This window comes from Zingiber officinale, chromosome 4A (genome assembly GCF_018446385.1).
Source record: "Zingiber officinale cultivar Zhangliang chromosome 4A, Zo_v1.1, whole genome shotgun sequence".
Classification (NCBI taxonomy): Eukaryota; Viridiplantae; Streptophyta; class Magnoliopsida; order Zingiberales; family Zingiberaceae; genus Zingiber; species Zingiber officinale.
Genome location: NC_055992.1, coordinates 150,180,889 through 150,204,643, shown reverse-complemented (window position 1 = coordinate 150,204,643; position 23,755 = coordinate 150,180,889). Strand labels below are relative to the sequence as shown.

General features: G+C 38.8%; 2 protein-coding genes across 3 annotated transcripts; both read right to left on the bottom strand.

Moving 5' to 3' along the window:
* Positions 1-2,229: 2,229 nt before the first annotated feature.
* On the bottom strand, positions 2,230-3,513 carry LOC121973786 (probable strigolactone esterase DAD2). 2 transcript variants are annotated; one of them, XM_042525139.1, is made up of 3 exons: positions 3,461-3,513; positions 2,889-3,360; positions 2,230-2,800 (listed from the first exon to the last, which is right to left on the bottom strand). In XM_042525139.1, the coding sequence occupies exons 2-3, from the start codon at positions 3,299-3,301 to the stop codon at positions 2,362-2,364; spliced, it is 852 nt and encodes a 283-aa protein (XP_042381073.1). In that variant the 5' UTR covers positions 3,302-3,360; positions 3,461-3,513; the 3' UTR covers positions 2,230-2,361. The 2 variants fall into 2 exon arrangements, with proteins under 2 accessions (XP_042381073.1, XP_042381072.1); XM_042525138.1 differs by having other exon boundaries at positions 2,889-3,498.
* Positions 3,514-11,474: 7,961 nt separating this feature from the next.
* On the bottom strand, positions 11,475-13,207 carry LOC121971663 (probable aldo-keto reductase 2). Its single transcript, XM_042523026.1, has 5 exons — positions 12,928-13,207; positions 12,643-12,846; positions 12,287-12,459; positions 12,083-12,185; positions 11,475-12,003 (listed from the first exon to the last, which is right to left on the bottom strand). Exons 1-5 carry the CDS (start codon positions 13,141-13,143, stop codon positions 11,662-11,664), a joined length of 1,038 nt encoding a protein of 345 aa, XP_042378960.1. The 5' UTR covers positions 13,144-13,207; the 3' UTR covers positions 11,475-11,661.
* Positions 13,208-23,755: the final 10,548 nt, after the last annotated feature.

Below are 23,755 nucleotides of genomic sequence, written 5' to 3'. Positions count from 1 at the left end.
TGGAAAAGAAAACTAAGTGGCGAGATCGCGGCTCACGGGTGCCTCGGCAGCGACCTCACTCGCAATCTCGCAGTGAGTTCAGACCTCGCCCGCGATCTCACGATGAGGTCACGGGGCCAGACCTCCGCTCCTATTGTGGTTGCTGGCGACGGGGAGGAGAGAAGGAGAGGGATAGGAGTGAAGCAGAAGAAGAGGCAGCGAAAACCGAGTCAATTTCAAATTAGGAAAGACCTAATTGTTGGGTGTCGCAAGTGGAGTGCACGAGTAAAGAGTCCAAGGGAGAAATCAAAGGAGATTTTGAGATTGCACGCTTCTTGCATGTTTTTATCCGATTTTGAGGTGAAAAATAGAGATAAAAACAATTAGTTATGGATTTGAAATCCATCCGTCCCTTAGTTTTTTTTATACATGTAAACAATGGAAAATATCTCGATTCCTGTTCAATCCATTATTTTCCTCATCCGCACTTCACAATAAATAGGGCATTGATCAGAGAGCGCTGATCTTATACCATTGTGACTTCTCATATGTTTAAGTTAGACTTCAAGGAAGGGAATATAGTTTTTAGTAAATGAAGAACATGAATAGTTGGAAATTAATATACCCTACCTTTAATTATCATTTTTTAGAGCCCATGCCTATTATTAATATTTTTCTTCTCCCTCGAAAAACCATCTTTTTCTGTAACGGTTAACGTTCGTCATTGATTTTATTTATTGTCCATGGCTTCCTTCACCCTTCTATCCCAAGCATTAGGGCATCTCCATTGCAAAATTTTTAAAGAGGTTTGAAAAATGGAAAAGCTGAATATTATGGATGCAAAGTTTGAACTTTGTATTTTAAGAACAGTAATAAAATTTCAAAGTTGTTTTTTCTTTGAAATTTATACAATATGCATGTAGCCATACAATTACATGTTAAGAATTAGATAACTTAAAAATTATTTAGAATTTTTTAGAACTCTAAAAGTTTTTGACTATTGGAGTTATTTCAATAGATTTTTAGAATGTTGATGTGGTATGATGTAGCATATTGAAATCATAAAAAAAAAATTTGTAGAACTTTAATCATTAGAGATGCCCTTAGTCTCTTATGCTGATCATCATTCAGCTCTGAGCCCAATTCCCAAGCATTAATTGGCTCCAAACCCGCTTCTCAAGCACTACACTCTAAGCATTAGACTCTACGGCCGAGCATTATACCAATCGGAACTCGATTCCCGAGCACCTCCTAATTCCGAGCTCGTTTGTCAAACATGTTATGTTTCTCGAGCCCAATCTCTTCTTCCATTACGGGTTCAATCCGACCCATCCATCATCGATAATCCCAGATTATTACAAGAGTATCAAGAAAGAGAAAAATGCCACTTAAATTTGAATCTTATTCGTATTGTCAGTCGACTCAAATAAGCGATGTATGGCCCATCGAGAACACATGATTGTTTTTTTGTGTATTGGAACACATAATTGGTTTTCTTTTTGGTATTGTTAGATGACTCAAATTAGCAATGTGTGACCCATCGAGAACACATAATTGATTTGTCCGAGTCATAATTTTTAGATGAGACTAATAATTATAGCTTATAGTTTAGCCAATATCATTCGACTACAATTCAACATCAAAATTATGTGTTGCTAAAAGGAGTGGAGGTGAGAGGAGAGGATTAAATTTCACTCCTTTGTTTCAGAAAATAAGCTTAAATATAAGAGATTCTCCGCCGGAGTATTTTTAACGTTTTGAGTTAGTTGATTTCTTTCTTAGATTTTTTTTCAATCAGAGCATATGTTAAAAATGGAACATATGAGAAAAGCGAATAAACTGCTAAATAAGCGCATATGTCAAACCGAAAGAACACTTCCACCCATCAAACCCTAACACCTAACCCCAAACCTCAAATCTCAAACCCCAAATCTTTCAAACCCCAAACCTCAAATTGGACTTTGACGTCTACCGTTTTGATCCTTATCCATACGACGGCGGTGAGGTGGCGACTTAATAGGAGCCGTTCCTTCTTTTCCCACTTTGTGGTTGGTGCTGGGGCGATCAGTCCAGTCTGTCAACATCACAGCCGACTCATCGTGCATCACACCTCACTTTCCTTTTTTTGCCAATTAAATACTAAATTTGTTTAATTTCTTTTTTTCTTTAAAGAAAATGCATGAAGCAGAAGAAACGAGAGGGGAGGGGAAGTCCCAGTCGCCGTGCGTGACAGCAACACGATATCGAACGTGGATTTCATCTTGTGGATTGATGTAATTCAACAGAAAATGACCAGCATTCGACTTTATTCTCCACCTTCTTCTGCAATCGAGCAGGAAAAACAACAACACCAGCAACAAAGAAAAAAAAAACAGAGAATCTTTAATCTCCACATGCGGCGAGGGATCGGCGGAGGACGTGGACGAGGGCGGCGGGGGCGCTGAGGTGAGGGAGGTGGCCCTCGACGGGGAGCAGCTCCACGGTGGTTCGGCCGCCGAGGTGGTCCTTGAGGTAGAAGGCGACGGCGAGGGGGACGGAGACGTCCTTGGTGGTCTGGATGATGACGCAGGGGGCCGTGACGAGGCCCAGCACCCCGCGGAGGTCGCTGTTGAACACCATCCGCGACACGAACAGGGAGATGTCCGGCCGCATGTTGAACAGAGTCCGGCTGAACTCCCGGACCGCCGCCGGCACGTCGGCGCCCACCGCCAGCGGCGCGAACCCCTGCACCCACGCCTCGTAGTTCGCCTCCATCGCCGCGAACACCTCGTCGAATTCCTCCGGCTCGAAGCCTCCGTGGTACTTGTCGTCGTTCAGGAACCTAACCGCCCGGCCCCAATTTGGAGGTTTCAGCGCCTCGGTCGGGGTTTCTAATAGAAAAGAGAAAGGAAAGCAGCGAGCGACCGGACCTGGGGGAGGCGCCGATGAGGATGAGCTTGACGAAGAGCTCCGGGCGGCGGATGGCGGCGAGGATGCCGATCATGGTGGAGAAGGAGTGGCCGACGAAGAAGCAGCGGTCGACGCCGAGGGCGTCGAGGATGGTCAGCAGGTCGTCGACGTAGGCGTCGAGGGTGGTGTAGCGGGTGAACTCGAAGTGGTCGGGGTTGACGCTGCCGGCGCAGACGAGGTCGTAGAGGACGATGCGGTAGTCGCGGAGGAAGTAGGGCAGCACGCGACTCCACGCGGACTGGTCCGTGCCGAAGCCATGCGACAGCACCACCACCCTCTCCCCGGCGCCCACCATTCTCACGTTCAGCATCTCCAGCAGCTTGGCGCCTCCGCGTCCGTAGACCCCTGTTCTACCATTGCTGTTGCCGACCATCTCCGCCACCTGCTCCGCCCTTCCTCCTCCTCCTCCTCCTCCTCCCCCGCTTGCTCTCTCTGCGCCACACAAACAGATACACGACAATTATATATAGATTGCCATGGGCTTCGATCGAAAATTAAAATGTGAAAATGTGGCGAAGAAGGAGAGGTCGACAGAGAGGGCGATGGCGATTCCCCTTGTTTATGCTGCTTTTTCTCCGGCTACAGGACATTGATTGTACTGAGACTGTTTTATTCATGGAAGGGGGGCCATTGCTTATCCATATAGCTGATACCCTTCTCTTTATCCCTGTCCTTTTCACGCACCACCTTATTTTTCTTCCCATCTACGTACGTCTTCCTTTTGACCGCCATCTTTCGCCAAGTTTTTTCTAAACATTAATTCTATAACACATACACACACAGCCTCAAAAATAAAAACAGGCATTCGTTGTTTTTTTTTCCCCCCTAATTTCTCATTATTCAATCTGAAACAATTATTCAAAATCTTGCCTCAAAACAAAATTGTTTAATCAATGTTGGAGTAGAAAGTCAAGTATCAATTATCTTGAATGAATGCTCTAGTGGATTGGATATATGGTCTGATCGAACATGCTAGACATCTCGATCATGTACAATTCAAATAAAGAAGTAAGAGCCGAATAGTCGATTGCACTTATAAAACAATGATCGGGTACTAACCAGGAATCAGAGTCGGTCGGACTATATTAGTAATTCAATTGGTTGGTTAAAATAATCTATTGTGGGCTCCGTAGTTTAACAAATTATTACGATTTTTTGATCTTTTGTGTCATGCGGGACAAAGGATATTCTACAAATAAATCATACTTTTCGAAACTTTTAGTCTGTTAAATCATAGAGATTTGCGGGCTCACTTTAGGAAAGGTGTCAGGGTCGCTTTATAGTTTATCCTTTTTTGGAAGTACTTTATAATTCGTTACAATAATGGCCTCCATAGTGCTGACCCCGTGGATATGGAGTAAGGTACATGCAAGTACATAGGCGTCAAGCGCATGGTAGGGTAAACCACAAGTCGTCAGTTCCTGAAAATCGACCCTTGGCCATTACGTCAGAGATACCATGCGTCCACCGTCTGTGCTACACCGTGGGAGCAAGTACATCATAATTCGTACATGAACACAACAGTGATATTGAAAATAAGAAAGATAATACAGTTGTAAATGCACTGTTATCCAAATTATTATTTGACCAGCTACCCCACCATTGCTTAATTGTAAAATAAGCCTTTTTTGATTAGTTTATCAGCCATTAATTGGTTGTCACATCAGCCATTAATTGCTTGATATATTTACCATTATTTTAACTATAATACAATTGATATTTGACTGATTGACACATGCTAAATAATAATTTCATCTCCTGGAGTTGCATCTTTCATCGTAGAATTAAGAAATTATATTTTCTATTTTCTATAAAAAGCTTTCAAAGCTTCTTCTTCTCCACGTTTCTAATCCCCAAACAAAAGGGACAATCTTCCCTTCTTGTGAGAGAAGTTTTTATTCTATCTTTATAATACACTCCTTGTAACATATCTTATGAATATAAGAGTGAGTTTTTAAGAGTGGTACTTCATCTCATACAATCTGAATTGCTGTCAATTATCAACAAGTGACATTATAAAAATGGTCTTCATCCACAAATGGAGGCATGCGACGCTACATAATTTTATACGCTCATTGCTATAGTCTTTTTCACTATTCCTCTCTCAATACCGATCAAAACTAAGGGTGAGCAAAAGTTCGGTTAAACTGAATAAATCGATCAAATCGACCGAATTTAAAAATTCGGTTCGGTTTATTCAGAAATTAGGTTTTTTTCTCCAAAAAATCGGTTAATTTGGTTAATTCGGTTCGGGTTCGTTTTTGAATTTTGTTATTCGGTTAAACCGAATTGACCAAATAGACCGAATTTTTGAACCAAATTGATTTTTTACAACATAAATTTTAGACCGGACCAAATTTTTAGAAAAAATTAATTTATTCGGTTTGTTCGGTTCGGTTTGTTCGATTTTATTGAAAATTCGGTTCGATTCAGTTTGTTTGAAAAAAAATCAGTTCGGTTTTGTTCGGTTAATTTGGTTCAATTCGGTTCGATTTTAACCGAATATTCACCCCTAATCAAAACTCATCACTGACTTGAGCGTTGGAGGGTCAACATCGAAGACCCCTTTCTTGGCCCGACAACTAACACTTTTTGTGACACGTAGGACAGTTCGAAGTCTTTATTTGGTCAACAGCAGAGTCGAGTTTCATGTTAGCCATCTTCACAACTTTTGGATAGGATCACTGTTTATATTATTATTTTCCATCTAAATCCTAAGTTGATCAGGCACATTTTAACAATTGTGATTTCATAACTATTACAATGCATACTTAAATATTTAAAATATTCACGATATAGCATTTATAATTTTGTAGCTGTATAATATGGATTTAATCCTATTCATCTACTAATCATGTTATAGCAGTTACGAAATCATAGTTACAATAAATGTTATAACTAGTACAAAATAATAATTGCTATAATGTGGATTCAACCTGCTTACTTAATATTCACATTGTAATAACTACAAAACCTTAGCCGCTTCAACATGTGTATTAACTATGATTTTGTAGTTGCTTAAACATGTCTGACCAGTTTAAAGTTTACACAGTAGATAATAATAACAATAATATCAAATAATACTGGAGAGTAGTTGGATAATTATACATAACTAAATAGTGGCACGGGGTGTCCTTTTAATAAAAAAAATCAAAATGAAATACCCTTGTGGTGATTTGATGAAAAGAATGTTCTTTTAATTTTTATCTAAAAAAAATATGTAAAGATTTAGTAACATCAAAATTATAATGGAAATTAAATTACATAATATGTAAAGATTTAGTAACATCGAAATTCTAGTTAGCCATCTTTGCAGCTTTTGGATAGGATCAATGCTTATATTATTATTTTTCATCTAAATCCTAAGTCGATACATTTTAACAATTACGATTTCATAACTATTACAATGCATACTTAAATATATTCAAAATATTCACGATATAGCATTTATAATCTTGTAGCTGTATAATATAGATTTAATCCTATTCATCTACTAATCATGTTATAGCAGTTACGAAATCATAGTTACAATAACTCTTATAACAAGTACAAAATAATAGTTGCTATAACGTGGATTCAACCTGCTTACTTAACATTCACGTTGTAATAAGTACAAAATTTAGCTGCATCAACATGCGTATTAACTACAATTTTGTAGTTGCTTAAAAATGTCCAACCAGTTTAAAGTTTACACGATAGATAATAATGAGAACAACACTAAATAATATTGAAGAGTAGTTGGATAATTATACATGACTAAATAGTGGCGTGGGGTGTCCTTTTAATAAAGAAAATTAAAATGAAATACCCATGATGATTTGACCAAAAAGAATGTTCTTTTAATTTTTATCTAAAAAAAATATGTATATATTTAGTAACATAGAAATTATAATGGAAATTAAATTGTATAATATAAATATGCTACAGTACTTCAACGTAGCGGAATTGTCATCGTCTTTATGTCAGCCACATGATCCATGATTTGTGAAGAAGCAATTGGCATGAATTTCATAGGGATTTGGGCAACGACACCGTACTCACTTCACTATTCGATAGCACATCATATATGAGATTGATATCCTATATATAACAATTGATCCTATCTATTATCAGTTTATAAATAATAACAAAATGGATTAACATATTTTATGTGTTAACTCACATCTAATAACACAATCTCATAGTAATCATTAATTAGATCACTTAATAAATTTGTTACTTGCTGGCCTAGATTCTTGTATTATAAATAACTTGTAAGTCCATCAAATATAGAGATAAAATTCAACATGATTCTAAATTTGAATCACAAATACAATTTGTATTAGTTAAATCCAAAATGTATGGTCAGATTTTTTATTTTGGATTTAATTAAAAGGATGACCACTTTGATATTTTTTTTATTAAAGGATGTCCCACCCAATTAACTTTCCTTGTAAAATGATATAACACATATATTAAACAATATCAAATAGATTTAATTTATTTAATAATATTTATATTATCTTACTATTTTATTAAAAATCTCCTCCTTTACTAACTAATTTTGGTGAAGTCTAAAATGAATTTACGTTAATATCTTTTTTTCTATTCACAATAAAAATAATTTCAAGGTTTATTAGTTATTCCACAAGCGAAACAATCAGTGATCTAGAGTTCAAGACTCAGCTACGACATATTATTATGAATTTTTCTCATCATTAATTTTCTCTAGTTGTTATATAAAAAAATATAATCCTTTTTAGTCTCAGGACAACATCAAAAAGCTTCTATAAATATTTTAGATTGACAATATTAAAAAATATACTTTTCTTAATTTTTTTCATAGGGAAATCGTGAGGGTGACTCTAAAAAATCCAAACAATTCGGATTTTCAAAGATCCAAATAATTCAGATTTTTAAAAGTCAGGTACTTTATCCTAATGACTCCACTTTAATATTTTAATACTAAAATACTTTAATTAATATAATTTCATTATAAAAAATTAATATAATTTCAATATATTATATTAGATGTGTGCACGATCACTAGTAACAACTATAATTTAGTACTAGTAGTATTTTGTAATATCAATAATTTTATATTTACTGTAATATTATTTAATTTACCGTTAGTTTTTATTTTATTTATACAGTTGGCCGAACGTGCCCTGATTTAATACGTGGGCCAGAACTCAACAGTGTACAGATATGTCATTTAACCCGTGTGGTTGATAGGGATGGGACGTTTTTTTAATAAAAAATAAAAATAGGGTGCATATTTCAAAAATTAAGGAGGCTACTTAGGTCTTTTTATTTTTAGGCATAAAAACCGAAAAGTGTTATGCAGTATTTGAGTGTTACAAAACTACTAGTACGTGTATCAAATTGATCCCCTTGGTTCTTTCTATTTTATTAATAGAAAGTGTTATCTTTTCATCATTACCTCTCAATTCAGTCACTCGAACTCAAGTTTTGAGTCAGAATCATATCTTAATAATGATGATTGGTAATAAATTAAAGCATCTAGAGAAGATAATATTACCTTAAAAAAAGAGTCCAATCATCACTTAGAACTTAAAGTTTTCTTATTTACACTTACAGGAATAAACTTACATTAGGGGGAGAGTTGGCATCTAATCACAACATTAGAAAAGGGTAAGTTAATGTGCATTAAATATCTTATTCTTAGGCAATTGATAAATTATTAAATTTTAATGTTATCATTAATTATACTTGTTTCTTTTTTAATGTATTCTATAGAATTTTAAGCGAGCAAAATCTATGCAAATGATTGATGGGTTAGAGTTGTTTAATCATCCACAGACCAATCCATTGATAAGTTTTGATATTTAATCAAAGCTAGAAAACCAAACTAGAAAAAGTAAATGATAGAACAGAAAGTAATATATTAGATAAGAACAAAAATGAAGATAGATACTTCCGAAGGCATAGAGAAAAATGAAAAAAAAAAACAATGAAAAAACAGAGTCAACCACCCTTTGACTCTTTGAAAAGAAAAAAAAGGATAATAATAAAAATGACATTTAAGCTCCCTTATTATCTACTGTCGCACGTGTGAAATCTGAAATCAGTCGGTTAATTATTGCTACAATGCATATTCATGCTAAGGGTAAGGTGTCATGGCCACATCTCTATCTTTATCTCTATCTCTAGTGATTAATTAGATATGTAAAATTGAAAACTCAGTTATGATGTATTATAAAATATTTTTCTCTAATAGATGATGGGACTAAGAACGTTGATTGTTATGATGAGTTTCTATATATATTTTTCTGATTTACTTAGATGATTAGTAAAAAATTTTCGTATGGATGCAATCGATCATTTAGATTCAATATTATCTAGTTTATTATTACCTCTGTATTCAATCATTTACTTTTAGCACTCCAACCAATTTTTTTTTTTTTTTGAATAAATCAGTACTTAAACTTTTTTAATCGTTTATTTTTGGCCCTTCAATTTTTTTTTGAACAAATCAATCATTCAACTTTTTTAACTGGTCACTTGTGGCCCTTCCGTCAAGTTTTTATAAAAAAATTGACGAAAACTATAAAACGTGTCTCCTGCGTGTCTTTTAAAGGGGTAAAAAGCATCCATCACCAACAAGATGTTCGACTAAAATTCCGTGGTCATCTTAGCAATTTTCAAAGTGCTGCTCTAGGGATATCTTCGACAAAGAGACCGTTGCTGGCGTGTCGCAGCCGCATTCCACTGCCGCACCTCCGCTAGACCCGGTTGGGATACCACCACAAGGAGCAGATACAGTCGATTCACTACCAACGAGGCTATCATTACTATCGAGCTGTAGAGACAATGGCCTTTGTGGAAGGATGTTACTAGTGCTATACTCGACTGTTATGTTTTATGTTATATTTTTATTGGTATGAGATCTGTCTATTTTTTTATGTTTTAGCCCTTTAAAAGAAAGACACTTTTCATAGTTTTCATCAATTTTTTCAGAAAAATTTAACGGAGGAACCACGAGTCATCAGTTAAAAAAATTGGATGTCTAATTTGTTAAAAAAAATTTGGAGGACTAGACAATTGAAAAAAATTCAAGAGCTCATTTATTTAAAAAAAAATTGAAGGGTTAAAAGAAGATTATCTTACAAATCTAAGAGGGATTTATTAAAAAAAAAGTTAGATATCTAAAAATAGACGATTTAAAAAATTTATGGGCCACGCACATAATTTGACATATTTAACTGATTTAAAAATATTTACATTACCGTTGATTAAAAAGAAAAGCTTAAGGGAGCTCTGCCCAAAGAAAAACAAACAGTAATGTTATGACTTTTCTGACAACATCAGCTGATTTAGGCAAATAAAATTGCGGCCAAAAAGTGGTTACATGTGGCAAAAAAGTGGTTACAGGAATGAGGCTGTCGTGGCAGCGATTGCGCCCTATTTTCCATGGAAAAACCGATGACTTGTTTATGGTTTGAGTTGTGTTGGTTAGTGCAATAATATTTTTAATAACATTCATATATCTGTCAATAAATTTTTTATTAATATATTAAATAAATAAATAAATAAAAGTGTACAATAAATAAATAAATGTATAATATAAAAATATTATAACCATTAAATCTTTAACTCCATAATACAAATATTGACATCCATTAACACTTGATCACATAGAACCCACTAACCTACTAACTCATAGCCCAACAAAAAAAAAATGAAATTCAAAAGAGCAAGTTTGGTCGCATCGAAAGATTTTGCTAAACCAAACTTGGCGATCGGATATATTCTTGTCTGGTATCATTTTTTTGTTGATAGGTCTCTCAAACTTCTTCGAGATCACCACTTCTAATTGGGTAAAATCCTCCTTGTCAAATCTTCACAAATATGAAGGGAATCATGCAATTGTCACCGTTGACAATGAATGCGAGATCAAATCCAGACACTGTGACTCCGAAGAGTGTCTGTCAATCATGTGTTGGGTATGACTGAACATCTCGTTTCTATTTCTCAAATTTCAGATTCTGAAAAATATGCCTTTGTTTAATTTGGTCCACTTGACGCCAAAACGCAGGACAAGAAATGCAAGTTCTAATTGACGTTGATGTTTTAGTGGAAGCAAAAAAGAGTTGAATCTCTTCGTGTCTTGTTTGTTCGTGATGCTTTTGTGGAGAAGAAGACTAGTCAGCAAAACGGTGCTTCTCTGTGGAGGAATTTTCTTCCAAGTTGCTACTAGAACGAGAAAGTGGGTTCATGTGAAGCAGCTGATTTGTTTCTGAAGCAAATATATACGAATCGAATTGTTCTACAACTGTAAATCCAGCCAGAATCGAGAGTCGTTGTCGTTATTTGATGGGATCAAAGAAGTTTCGTTTCATAATTCTTCAGCTTTAATAATAGAAATTGGATAACAGATTTCTATGACAAAACAGTGTGTTATACATTTAACATGTAAATCTACCAAATAGATAAGTAATACCAACAATTTTGAATCAAAAGTCTTTTCGAGTTCGAGTTACCTTCGTTGTCTCAACAGCCTTTTTTGAACTCGAACAATCTCGTTTAGGAAAAGACACATGCTATTGTGTAAGTGTTAACGTCTATTAAAGGATTGCGAGACAATGCAAATTGATCTTTCAAGACTTCACCAAATTAAACATAAATGCGATTAGAGCTCCAATACTCCAAAGAAAGCTCTTTTATTCAATCTAGATGTGAAGCTAGACAAGCTCTTTTATTCGATAGGAGTTAGAGTTTTTCTTGTTACGTTCATTGGCGGCCCTTCCACGAAGACAAAGGAGGGGTCTCAGATTCCCTCCACGTGCCCGAGGTGGTCGCATACCGATCACCCATCACGGCATCCGCCGCGGCAAACGACTCGAGCTCGACCATTTCTTCCCGAGTGAGCTCTACCGACAAAGCTCCAATATTTTGATTGAAATTTTCGATCTTGGTGGTGCCGGGGATGGGGCAAACATCAGGCCCCTGGTGATGGACCCAAGCCAAGGCCAATTGCGAAGTGGTGCACCCTTTCCTCTTCGCCATTTCGCTCACACCTTCAAATATTAGTCCATTTTGAGCAAGGTTCTCCGGCTGAAATCTAGGCACCATCTGATCATTCATTCAGTAGTGACTTTGCTTAACAAAACTAGATAGTGAAATTAAAATAATTTAGGTAATCAATCATCACCTTGCGAAAATCATAATCGGTTAGTGTTTCGACTATTTTTGGTCCCAAAGAGAAAAACCCTCTTCCCAAAGGACTATACGCGACGATTCCGATACCAAGTTCCCTGCAGAATTCAGCAAAATTAACAATTGAAAAATCAGTTCAAAGACGAATGAAATGGAAATATAGAACTAGATGAAGTTAGTTAAATTGTAAGGTTTTGACCTGCAAGTAGGAATAATATCTTGTTCTACGTCTCTGGACCAGAGAGACCACTCGAGCTGCACTGCAGTGATGGGGTGGACGGCATGCGCCCGCCTGATGGTCGAAGCGGATGCCTCAGACAATCCGATGTATTTTATTTTGCCTTCTTCAACTAACTTTTTTAGTTCTCCGATCTAACAACACAACACTTGGATTGGTAGAGCAGCTACAGTTTCATAGTTGTTACAATATGAATATGAATATTGGATGAACAAGCGTGAATATTTTTTTAACAGATTAAGAAAATTGGGACGTCTCACTATTGATTCGGAAAAAAAAAATGAATGAGGAATTAGTTTTGCAACTCGATCACTGACCGTGACCTCGATGGGGACTCGAATGTCGACTCGGTGTTGGTAGTAGAGATCGATGCAGTCGATATTCAGCCGCTTCAAGCTGCCTTCGCAGGCCGCCCTCACGTACGCTGGGTCGCCGCGGATCTCGAAGTTCGCCGCGTCGACGATGTGGTAGCCGAACTTGGTGGCCACCTCCACCTTCTTCCTCATTCCCCCTCGAAAAGCCTAACCATATAATCGAAGGCCGGCCTTCGATTATCTTCCTTAAATTAAATCGGAAGCGAATGACCAAATGAGTTCTTGTACCTTCGCGAGGAGGGCCTCGTTGGTGAAGGGGCCGTAGACGTCGGAGGAGTCGAAGAAGGTGACGCCGGAGGCGACGGCGTGGTGGATCAGGGCGACCATGTCGGGCTCGGGCTTGGGCGGACCGTACAGGGCGGACATGCCCATGCAGCCCAGGCCCTGGCGGGAGACCTCCAGCCCCTGCGAGCCCAGCTTCATCCTCCCCACCGCCGCTGCCATCTCCGCTCGAACTAACTCTGTGGCTGCTCGACTCAATTTAGGGCTGCAGATTACAATTTCCAAGCTTTCGAGATTTAAGGCCCCAAAAAGTTGACGTAAAAAATCATATGAAATTAAGTATTTTAAGTTGTTTTATTTACTTTGAGAGACCCAGAAGCTTCCTTCTGAAGTTTCAACTGTTCTAGAGAGTGTGTATCGCTTGGTCGTAGAAGTCTGCCACGTTGCCGTCAAGATAAGCCTGCAGTTCAGAGAGTCTATTTTATATATACATATATATATATATATATATATATATATATCTATTTTATCACATTCTTCTTCTCAGGTTACCCTTGATAAAGGAAAAGGTTTACAACTTATACCAACAGATGTAATAGATCGAGATCTAGTCTTTATAAAAGCCTCTAGTATATGTAATACAGGAAAAACTTTAGACATTAGAGTCAAATGTCTAGTAAATATCCATGGCCATGAATTCACCCTACATGCCTTTTTAGATAGTGGAGCTACCAACTCCACCATAGATGAAAATACACTTCTTTCTGTCTTACCGAAAACTTTTATAAAAACAGCATCACAACCATTACTAAGTACACAATTTGATGGCCAACAGTTAGCTTGCACGCAATTTGTTACTAACACCCATCTAAGATTTTATGACAACTGTGGTAAATACGGCACACCACTCTCACTTCCTAAGCTATGGATTAAGCCACTCTTACATCCTAATATTCATTTAATCCTAGGTTTAAATTTTCTGGTAGCATCAGATAGAGCTTGTCTTCTAACTAAGGATTATGCTCTTTTCTTTTCCTCACCCATAATATCTCCAATAGTATCAGACTATCCCTCTATTGTCCATCCCTTAAATACAAAATCCCATATAGAACTTCTACCTTCAGAAAACACATCTTGTCAATGTTCTCCTAAAAATGCCTGTAAACAACCTAGTAAGAAGACACAACCGGATAACCAGACCTGTGCCCTAGCTTTTTCTGACTACCAAGACTCGGAAAACTAGCCCCACTTGGCTGGTCAAGCCCTATAACTGATGACACCTGTATCCCACATGATCTTATACTCCCACAACAGTTACTTCAATTAATAAACACACATAAACCTGATTTAGACTCTCTCATTTCTAGATTAGAAAAATTAGAAATAATTGGAGAAAATCCTACTAAATATTGGGACAGAGATAAAGTATACTGCAAGCTATCAATCATTAATCCAGACCTTACAATTAAGACCCAAGACTTAAAATATACAAATTGGGAAACTGAAGAATGTAAAATGCATATTAACCAACTCTTAACTTTAGGAGCCATTCAAAGGTCTACATCTAGGCACCGAAGTCCAGCTTTTATAGTTAATAAAGGATCAGAACAAAAACGTGGCCAATCTAGAATGGTATTTAATTACAAGAGACTAAATGATAATTGTCAAGAAGACGGTTATAAAATTCCCGACAAAGACCAACTCTTAAATAAAATCCAAAACTCAAAATGGTACTCAAAATTTGACATGAAATCAGGATTTTGGCAAGTTAAAATGCATCCTGAGTCCATTGAATGGACAGCATTTTCCTGTCCCGAAGGACATTTTGAGTGGCTTGTTATGCCTTTTGGCCTTAAGGTCGCTCCTCAAATATTCCAAAGGAAAATGGATGACATTTTTCGAGATTTTTCTCTTTTCACTTGTGTGTATATAGATGATATTTTAGTTTTCTCTAAGACTAAACAAGAACATTATGCTCATCTTCATATTATATTTAATTTATTTGAGAAACATGGTCTTATAGTATCTCGAAAAAAAATGACAATAGCCACTACTCATATTGATTCTCTAGGAGCAGAAATAGAACAAGGAAAATAGCCCCTTCAACCTCATATTACTTTCAAAATCCTTGCTTTTCCGGATAAGATGGAAGACACTAAAACTCTAAGAGCCTTTTTAGGACTCCTAAATTATGCTAGACCTTATTTAAAAAATATAGGAAAAATCAGCGGCCCCTTATACAACAAAACCTCCTTAACAGGACAAAAACACTTTAATCAACAAGATATAGCACTTGTAAAACAGATTAAAGAATTAGTAAAAACAATTCCCATGTTAACACTACCACTTGATGCTGACTATTTAGTCATCGAAACAGATGGATGTGAAACAGGATGGGGAGGAATTTTATTTAGAAAAACATCCAAGTATGACCCTAAAACTACAGAAACCTTATGCAGATATGCCTCTGGAAAATTTCAAGAAAAATGACATCTTACCTTGTTAGATTTTGAAATATTAGCAGTTATTTATTGTCTAGAAGCCTTCAGATTATTCATTTGTAATAAGCAAGAAATTACCATTCGAACCGACTGCGAAGCTATAGTCAAGTATAGCCAACAAACTAAAGGATTAAGAAAAGGATTAAGTACTAAGAGATGGCTAAAATTCACAGATACTATTATTAATAAAGGTTTACGTATTCACTGGGAACATATAAAAGGAATTAACAATTCTTTAGCTGATACTTTATCTCGTTTACTCCACTAACAAATTTTTGTTTAGGTAATGGATCGGCCAAGGAAAGTTCGCACATCGTTTGCTACTAAAACATTAAGATTTGGAACACAAGAACTACAACAGTTTACACAGCAAGAAGATCAGTTTCGCTCTTTATTCAGAGACAAACTAGATCACATTCAACACTGTTTGATAGATAACATTTGGCACATTCCTACCATCCCTGGTAGCTCCGGACACAAGATAGCAGTCATAAATGCTTTAACAAACTACTTTCTAACAACCATACAAAAGCCAGCAGGCAAGAAATTCTCTTGCTATGTAGTCTTTTCTGGGCCACAAGCTGGGGTATATGCTACTTGGGAGGAAACAAATATGGCCATACAAGGCTTAGAGCATCCTTTCTTCAAAGGGTATTATTCACTTGAAGAAGCCTTTAATGCTGCCAGGACTCAACTTGGTGCTAATTTCTTTATTAGCACTTTATTAAAAACAACAACTATGGTGCCAACTAGCTCACAATCAGAAGAAACTCCTACATATGCACAAATTACTGAAGGAACTCATGGGTCTCCTTCCTCTTCCACAACATTAGAAGAAAAGAAACCACAACGGGCCAATTATCTAACACTGGCCCAGTTAAAAGAACAAGCTGCTACAACTTTTGCTCAAAGAACATCTGCAGCCCATATATTGGGCCTGCCCAACACTATACCTGAGGATATCAATTCCTACGTTCGGAACCTAGCAGAACAATCTACACTACAGACATTTTTTGAATTATGTGAAGCATTAAAGGTCTTCCACAAAAATCCCCCTCCTGGGCTAACTATTACATATGAAGCAGAATTTGGCCCAAAACTTAAATGTCAGAAAATTGGGTCAACCTGTGAAGACTCTGCTAAATACGGATGTCCATGCCAGTTGCTATATTCCTTCCGAAAAGCCAACTTAGACTATGAAAGGTATAAAGCAATTTCATACAAAGGAAGGCTTATTACTCCTTTTCTTCTGATGGACTATGGACTACTATACAAAGTCTGGATACATGATCCAGATTCTGTTAAAGATTTTCCTAAAAAGCTTGGTACTATTATTTCTCTGGCCCTCGAAGAAGAGGAAACGTTTGTTGTATGTACTTTTGACAGCTCTCCACCGGAATGGCTTAACCTTAATATTGAACCAGCCAAACATCTGGTTAAGCTGGATATCAATGAAGTCGGGGGTATCCAAACAGAACTTGAAGATTACCCATCTGACCCCGATCTCCATTGGGAAGCTCTTCCTACTATTGAAGATCAATTAAAGCATTGGAGAGCATCAGTACAAGGAACTAATTGGGCTTGGGATCGCTTGACAGATCCAGACAATTACTTCCTAGTAGGAGAAACTTACACTGAGAAGATCTATTGGCTAAAAGATATGGGAACTAGATTCCTCCCTTTCTCCTTCAAAACACAGCATACTACATTGCTTCAACATTATAAAAGAAAAATTGAAAGATACTGTCAGAAGAGACTAGCCAGCTCTGTCCTCTCTGCTAGAGCATATAGAGCAGCACTCCACAGAAGTATGCAGTCAGACTTAGCCGGAAGTTCACAAACTCCCTCTCTGGACCTTACCAGTGACAATAACCTCGACAACTTAATGGAGACTTAATAAAGTAATGTCATCCATGACGTCCTCTCCCAAAAACACAACACTACAGTAACATCTACCAAAAACATCATTCCTGACATTTTTTCTGCCACCTAGCCATTATGTCCACCCACCTAAAAGAAGCCATCTGTCCTCTCAACTAAACCCTTCTTTTACCAGGCCCCCTTTCCATTTCTTAGACTTTCCACTTGTCCTTCGCCAAGCTTTCTCTTTCCAGGCCCCTCTCTTTCTCTGCTTTCCTTCTCCTCCAAGAAAAGCTCTCTCCTCCTCCTATAAAAGGACCCCAAAACTCTCTTGTTGAGGCATCCACTTCCCCCACTGCACTCACTACTGTCCATACTCTTCCGCTGTTCTTCAAGTTTGCGCAAGTGTGTTTGTAAGTTCTCTCTGTTAAGTTATGTAAAAATTCGGTACTTTTATGTAATATATGTTGTCTTCTATGTAAGCTATCTTTATGTAAAAATTTTATGTAACTCTCTGTAAAAACTCTCTATTAAATAAGATCTATGCTTGTTGCTTGTTTTATACTGATAATCTAAGTTTCTGTCTCTTTCGTCTTGGTTCTTTTCCTCAGTCCTTGTCTTAGTAACCGATAGGTGAACAGTAACTGTATCAGGAATAACCAAAATCATATAAGACCTGTGCGGGCTAAGTAAGAAGGGTAGCAGCCCAAAAACTTACGCATAAGCCGGGGCACTGATTGAAAGGTGAGGTCCTGAACAGGTGAGGCTCCCTGGAAAACAAACAAGAAAAGAAAGCAGTTTAGTTAAAAAAAAAAAAAAGTCAATATATTTAACCATACCATCACGGTATTGTGACTATCTACTTTATTTCTGCACTTCACTATAACTGTATTTTTTTTTTACTATTTCCTGTTTACTATTTACTGTTTACTATTTACTGTTAACTATTACTGTTTTACAATTACTGTTTACTGTCAAGTTATTTTTGTTTACTGTTAATCTACTTCTGTTATTATTTACTGTTAATCTACTTTATTTCTGTTAAAAAAAAAATATTGGTATATATATATATATATATATATATATATATATATATGCAAATTGCTTTTTTCCCCCGGTCAACGTACATCCCCTCCACCTCCCCTCTCTCCCCCGCCAAAAGACGAATGTAACCTCCTTTTCAATTTTTTGTTTTTTTTTTAATTTTATTTTTAATTTTTTTAATTCATACTTATATATTCATACTTACATATTTTTTATTTTTTATTTTTTATTTTTAATTAATTTTATTTTTCATTTTTTTATTCATACTTATATATTTTTAAATTTTTATTTAGTTTAATTTTATTTAATTTTATTTTTAAAATTAATTTTATTTTTAATTTTTTTCATTCATACTTATATATTTTAAAATTTTTATTTAGTTTATATATTTTAAAATCTTTATTTAGTTTAAAGTTTTAATCAATTTTATTTATTATTTTTCATTAATACTTATATATATTTTTAATTTTATTTAATTTTATTTTTTAATTAATTTTTTTTATTATTTTTCATTAATACTTATATTTTTTAAATTTTATTTAATTTTTATTTAGTTTTATTTTTAATTAATTTTATTTATTATGTTTTTAATTTTTTAATATTTATTTAGTTTTATTTCTTTAATCAATTTTGTTTATTATTTTTTTATCAAAATTTTTAATTTTTTTTATTTTATATAATTATTAAATTACTCCATTCCTTTAAATTACATTCCTAATTTGACACTTAAATTACCCGCATCCAACTATTAACACATGTCATAATCTTCTCTCCCTTTAAATCATCCCTCCCTCCAACCATTGACATATAACACATGTCAAAATCTCTCACCCTCTTTAAATTACCCATCCTCCAACTATTGACACCTGTCAAAACACTTCCTCCTTTTAAATTCGTCATTCTCCAACCATTGACATCTGTCAAAACACCCCCCTCTCTTTAAATTACCCCTCTTCAATGTTTGACATATGTCAGAACCTCCCCTCCCTTTAAATTATCCCACTTCTAACCCTTGACACATGTCGAAATCTTTTATCCCTTTAAATGACCCCCCTTCCAACCCTTGACACATGTCAAAATTTCTCATCACTTTAGATGACCCCCCTTTCAACCCTTGACATATGATCCTGTCCGAATGCTGAATCAACGGACGCTAGGCACGGGGCGCTCTTCGACTGCTGTCGTGGATCTTCGACTGGTGGCACGAAGCTCCGGCGAACCTGCACAGAAGTCGGGCCGGGAAGGGGTTCCCGGCGACGACCCTCCGACGCTCAAGTCAGGCGAAGCTCAAGAAAGAAACAGTGGCTTTAAAACTCGTAGAATGCGTACCTCCGGCGAAGAATGAGGGCCTTTATATAGGGCAGCGAAGAAGTGAGTGTACACCTACCGAGGTGTACACGTGTCCATGGCCCATACTCCAGTAAGGACTTGTCAGTGAGCTTCCCTAACCCATACTGCTACAGTCTCAGCATGTCCTCGATGGGACAGCGGAATCCCCTGTCACAAGATTTGGAGCATGGCCCGCACGTGAAACATACCTGCCGTCAGAAAAAGACGTTCCTTGTCCTTTTCCCCTTTGCTCCAGATCTGGCTTCCAGGCGGACAGCTCCCTCAACATCCGGCCGGACATATGCGGTGGTTTACTTGGGGAGATCCTCCATCACGTGCTTTATAGAGACTATTAGCAGTGTTACCTTATGGCTTTGGCCGAGCGTTAAGTCCGCTCGGCCCCGCGACCTTTTCCACTGAGCGCCGGAACCCTGATTTCGACAGGGCGCCTTTAACCATCAGCCGAATATCGGCCGGTCGGCCAGCCGATCGGACCCATCCCTCCCCGGACGTTCGATTCCACCGGACGGCCGGCCGGCCGTCCGGTCGGACCCGACCCTCTCCGGATGGACAACTGCCAATGTGACTTCCACGTGGCGTTGACTCCACAGGGCCGGGGTCCCCTGTTCTTACTACCGGATCACTTGCCTTCCATTCAAGTCTAGTCGAAGGAGGCGAATAGTCCAACTGACTGGACTAAGAATCTGGCCGAGCGGCTCCTCCGTGCTGGTATCCTCCGCTCGGCCAACCATAGAGGTAGCCTTAAGCGAATCAACAATGGCATTCACCGGATCTCCTCGTGTTCTGCGCCAATCTTCGACATTAAGGTTGAGCATGCTTTCATTAAATGCTCCGAATGATTGAATGCCACGTGGAGCACTGCCATCGGCGTACAGCGGCGGTGGCATGGTGTTTTGATGTGATCGAAGCGATTCGAAATGGACGGCTCGATGCATGCTTTGATTCCTGTGACCTGGATCCAACGGTGGAGGCCGCCCGGCCTTCACCCTATAAATTCTTTGTTTCCTTCTCTCCCTCACTTGCCTCCGCGATTTTGACCATTACCTCCTGCGCTTTGGAGCTCCGGCGATCCTGTTTCTGCTCTCCGACTCCTTTTCCTTGTCCCTTTCCCCGCAGCAAGGTTTTATATCTTTCCTTCCTCCTTTCCGATGTTTCCTCCGCATTTCTTTCTCAGTTTCGATCCTTGAAACCTCCTTTCGTTTGCTGTTGCTTTTCTCCTGCCTTTTTGCCTTTTGATTCCTTCTGATCGGCCCATGGCTAGCTCTTCCAATCCCGAAGATCAGTCGCTCGGCCCATGGTACACCACCATGCAGTCCCGATTCGAACAGCGGGACTTCGATATTTTGACAGACAATTTCGAAATCCCAGAGGATTTCGAAATTCGCTTAGCTGGTCCTTCTGCTCGGCCTCACAGGCCGCCGCGTGAGGCTTTCTGTGTCTTCCGAGACTAGTTTACCGCCGGTCTTCGTTTTCCTGTACATCCTTTCATCATAGATGTCTGTAATTTTTTCGGTGTGCCACTCGGCAGTTTAGTACCCAATACCTTCCGTCTCCTCTGCGGTGTTGTCGTTTTGTTTAAGATTCAAAACATCCCCCTCCGACCGGAGGTCTTCTTTTATTTCTATTACCTCAAGCAAGCCGAGCTGGGCACCTTCATGTTCCAAGCTCGGCCCGGCTTGGTCTTTTTCAACAAACTTCCTACTTCCAATAAACATTGGAAGGATTATTTTTTCTACATCCGTATGCCCGATCGGGCCAACTTCCCGACCCAGTGGCAGGTCAGCCTACCTCCCACTCCCGAGTTGAAGAAATTCAAGACCCGACCGGACTATCTCCACGCTGCAAATATACTGGCCGGTCTGCGACTTGACATCAACAAACTTCTTCACGAGGGAGTGATGTACATCTTCGGGCTGAGTCCTATACGGACTCCTCTTCCGACCGGCTTCGGTAAGAATTTTGCTTGGGCATTTGCTTTAATTGCTAACTGATTTCTTTTCTTTCTCCTGCAGCTGACATCGTTATGGACTCGGTGATGGCCGGCGTTCTGAAGAGAAAGGCGGCAGCGTTAGAAGCCGCGGCTGCCAAAGAGATGGAAGCGCTGGGTATCCAGCCGGTCGGATCCCATGAAGGAGAGAGCGGAACTCAAGCTGAGTCGACCGCTCAAGCTTCCCAACAAAATGTGGCTAGCGGCGCCACCCCCTCAAGAGAACGAACTGCCCCCGAGGAAGGTTCCGCTCGGGAGGAGGAGCAGCCCTTACAAAAGAGGCGTCGAGTGGAGACTCCCCTGTGGTCGGCAACCTCCGCGGTCCAACCATCCGAGCGGGTCACTGCAACTGCTCGGGGCAAGGCGCCAGAGACCGAAACCATCTCGTCCGACCGGACTCCTTCGGACTGGGATGAGCCAGTCGCTCCAGTGGAGGCTATTCCAATCAGCACCCTTCCGCCCGCTCGTCACTCAGTCCAACGCTCGACCATTCATTCGCAGTTTTCTGCGCCGGCTTCTGATCCCCTTCAGACTGCCGGTCGGACGACCCCCGGTCACGTTCGCACGATTCGGGTCACTCTTCACCTACCGACTGAAGAGCTGCTGCCAGAGGCCGACCGTCCAACCGTGCCCGAACACACCATCACCTTGAAAGGGCCCCTAGCTGAGATGTGGGCCGATGCTCGGGCACCCACAACGCTGATCCCCCTCGAAAACTTGGCCAATAGCCACATGCGGGAGGCCACGGGGGTAAGTTTGCTCTACGAAGTTTTGTATGCATTCTTTCCGATCGGTGATAACCATGATTTTACTATACTATTCTCATTCATATAATCATGGTTTGATGTAGTTTTCATATATAGAGCCCATATTTACATTACATTTTTATACATTGTATCAATCTTGGACTTAATTGCAAATTAGCCTATTTTCATGGTATTTTGGTGCTAATGTTTGTTTATTATTTTGTAGGCATCAAAAGGGTCATGGACCCGATCAGATTGGACCACACTTGGGCTCAAAGCTAGGGCAAAATGAGGCGATCAAGACCTAGATCGATTTGGACCGTTCGTTGAAGATTGGAGAGATCTGGGTCATCCGTCAAGCATCTGGTCCATCCGACCTAATGAGGAGTAGATCTGGACCGTAGATGAAGATAAGTACTGTTGGATCAGATTTTAGGTTATTTCCCACCGTTGATCAAGCTCCGATGATTCTCAGCCGTCGGATTTAATTTGAAAGGGATATAAAAACCTCGCAAGAAGCTACAGTGCTCGGGCTCGGCTTCCTCGCGATTTTGTGCTACAGTGCATCATCTTCTCCGCCGCGACACCGAGTTCCCGTTTCTTCCATTCCAGATCCATGAGCTAGCGATCTTCACCGGCGACGATCTATGAGCTGACGGCGATCATCGACCGAGGTCACAGAAGCGGCAGGGGCGTTCTCCAGACCGCGCAGTTGGTTTCTGTCCATTTCACAATCCGGATGCAGGGGCGTTCTCCGATCCGCGATTTCCATCATCACCGGAGCTGTATGGGCGTTCTCTGAGGTTCCGATCACACTTGCGTTCTCCATTCCATCAGCAACTCCAGAATCAGTCTGATCAATCGATTGGAGTTTGCACATCTTCAGATTCCGGCACTATTTCCTTGTGCCTTGTGAATTCCACTCGGGTGTGAGCCATATGGGCGTTCTCTGAGGCTAAGATCATCCGGTGGATTAGTTGGAAGCTCGAGACCTGCTGCCGATTGCCACAAGGGCGTTCTCTGAGGCAATTCTGTTGACAGCAGGGAGAAGAAAGCTTGCGTCAAGGATTTGTGTGTGTGAAACGTTTGTTTTCTTTGCTTTTCTATCAATTAGGTCAAAATGTTCATCACATGGCTCAGAACAACAGATCTGATTTTTCTAGTTTTGTAACTTCATCTTTGTTTCAATTTTGTTGCAATTTATTTCTGTTTTCTTCCTTGCAATTTGATTTCATTGAATTTCTGTATTCAAATCCATATTCAGCTACTGATTTAGAGTGCAATTTATTACCTAGTTTAAATTCCTTAATTCGGTTCATACATAAAGAGTGTTTAGCTACTAACTA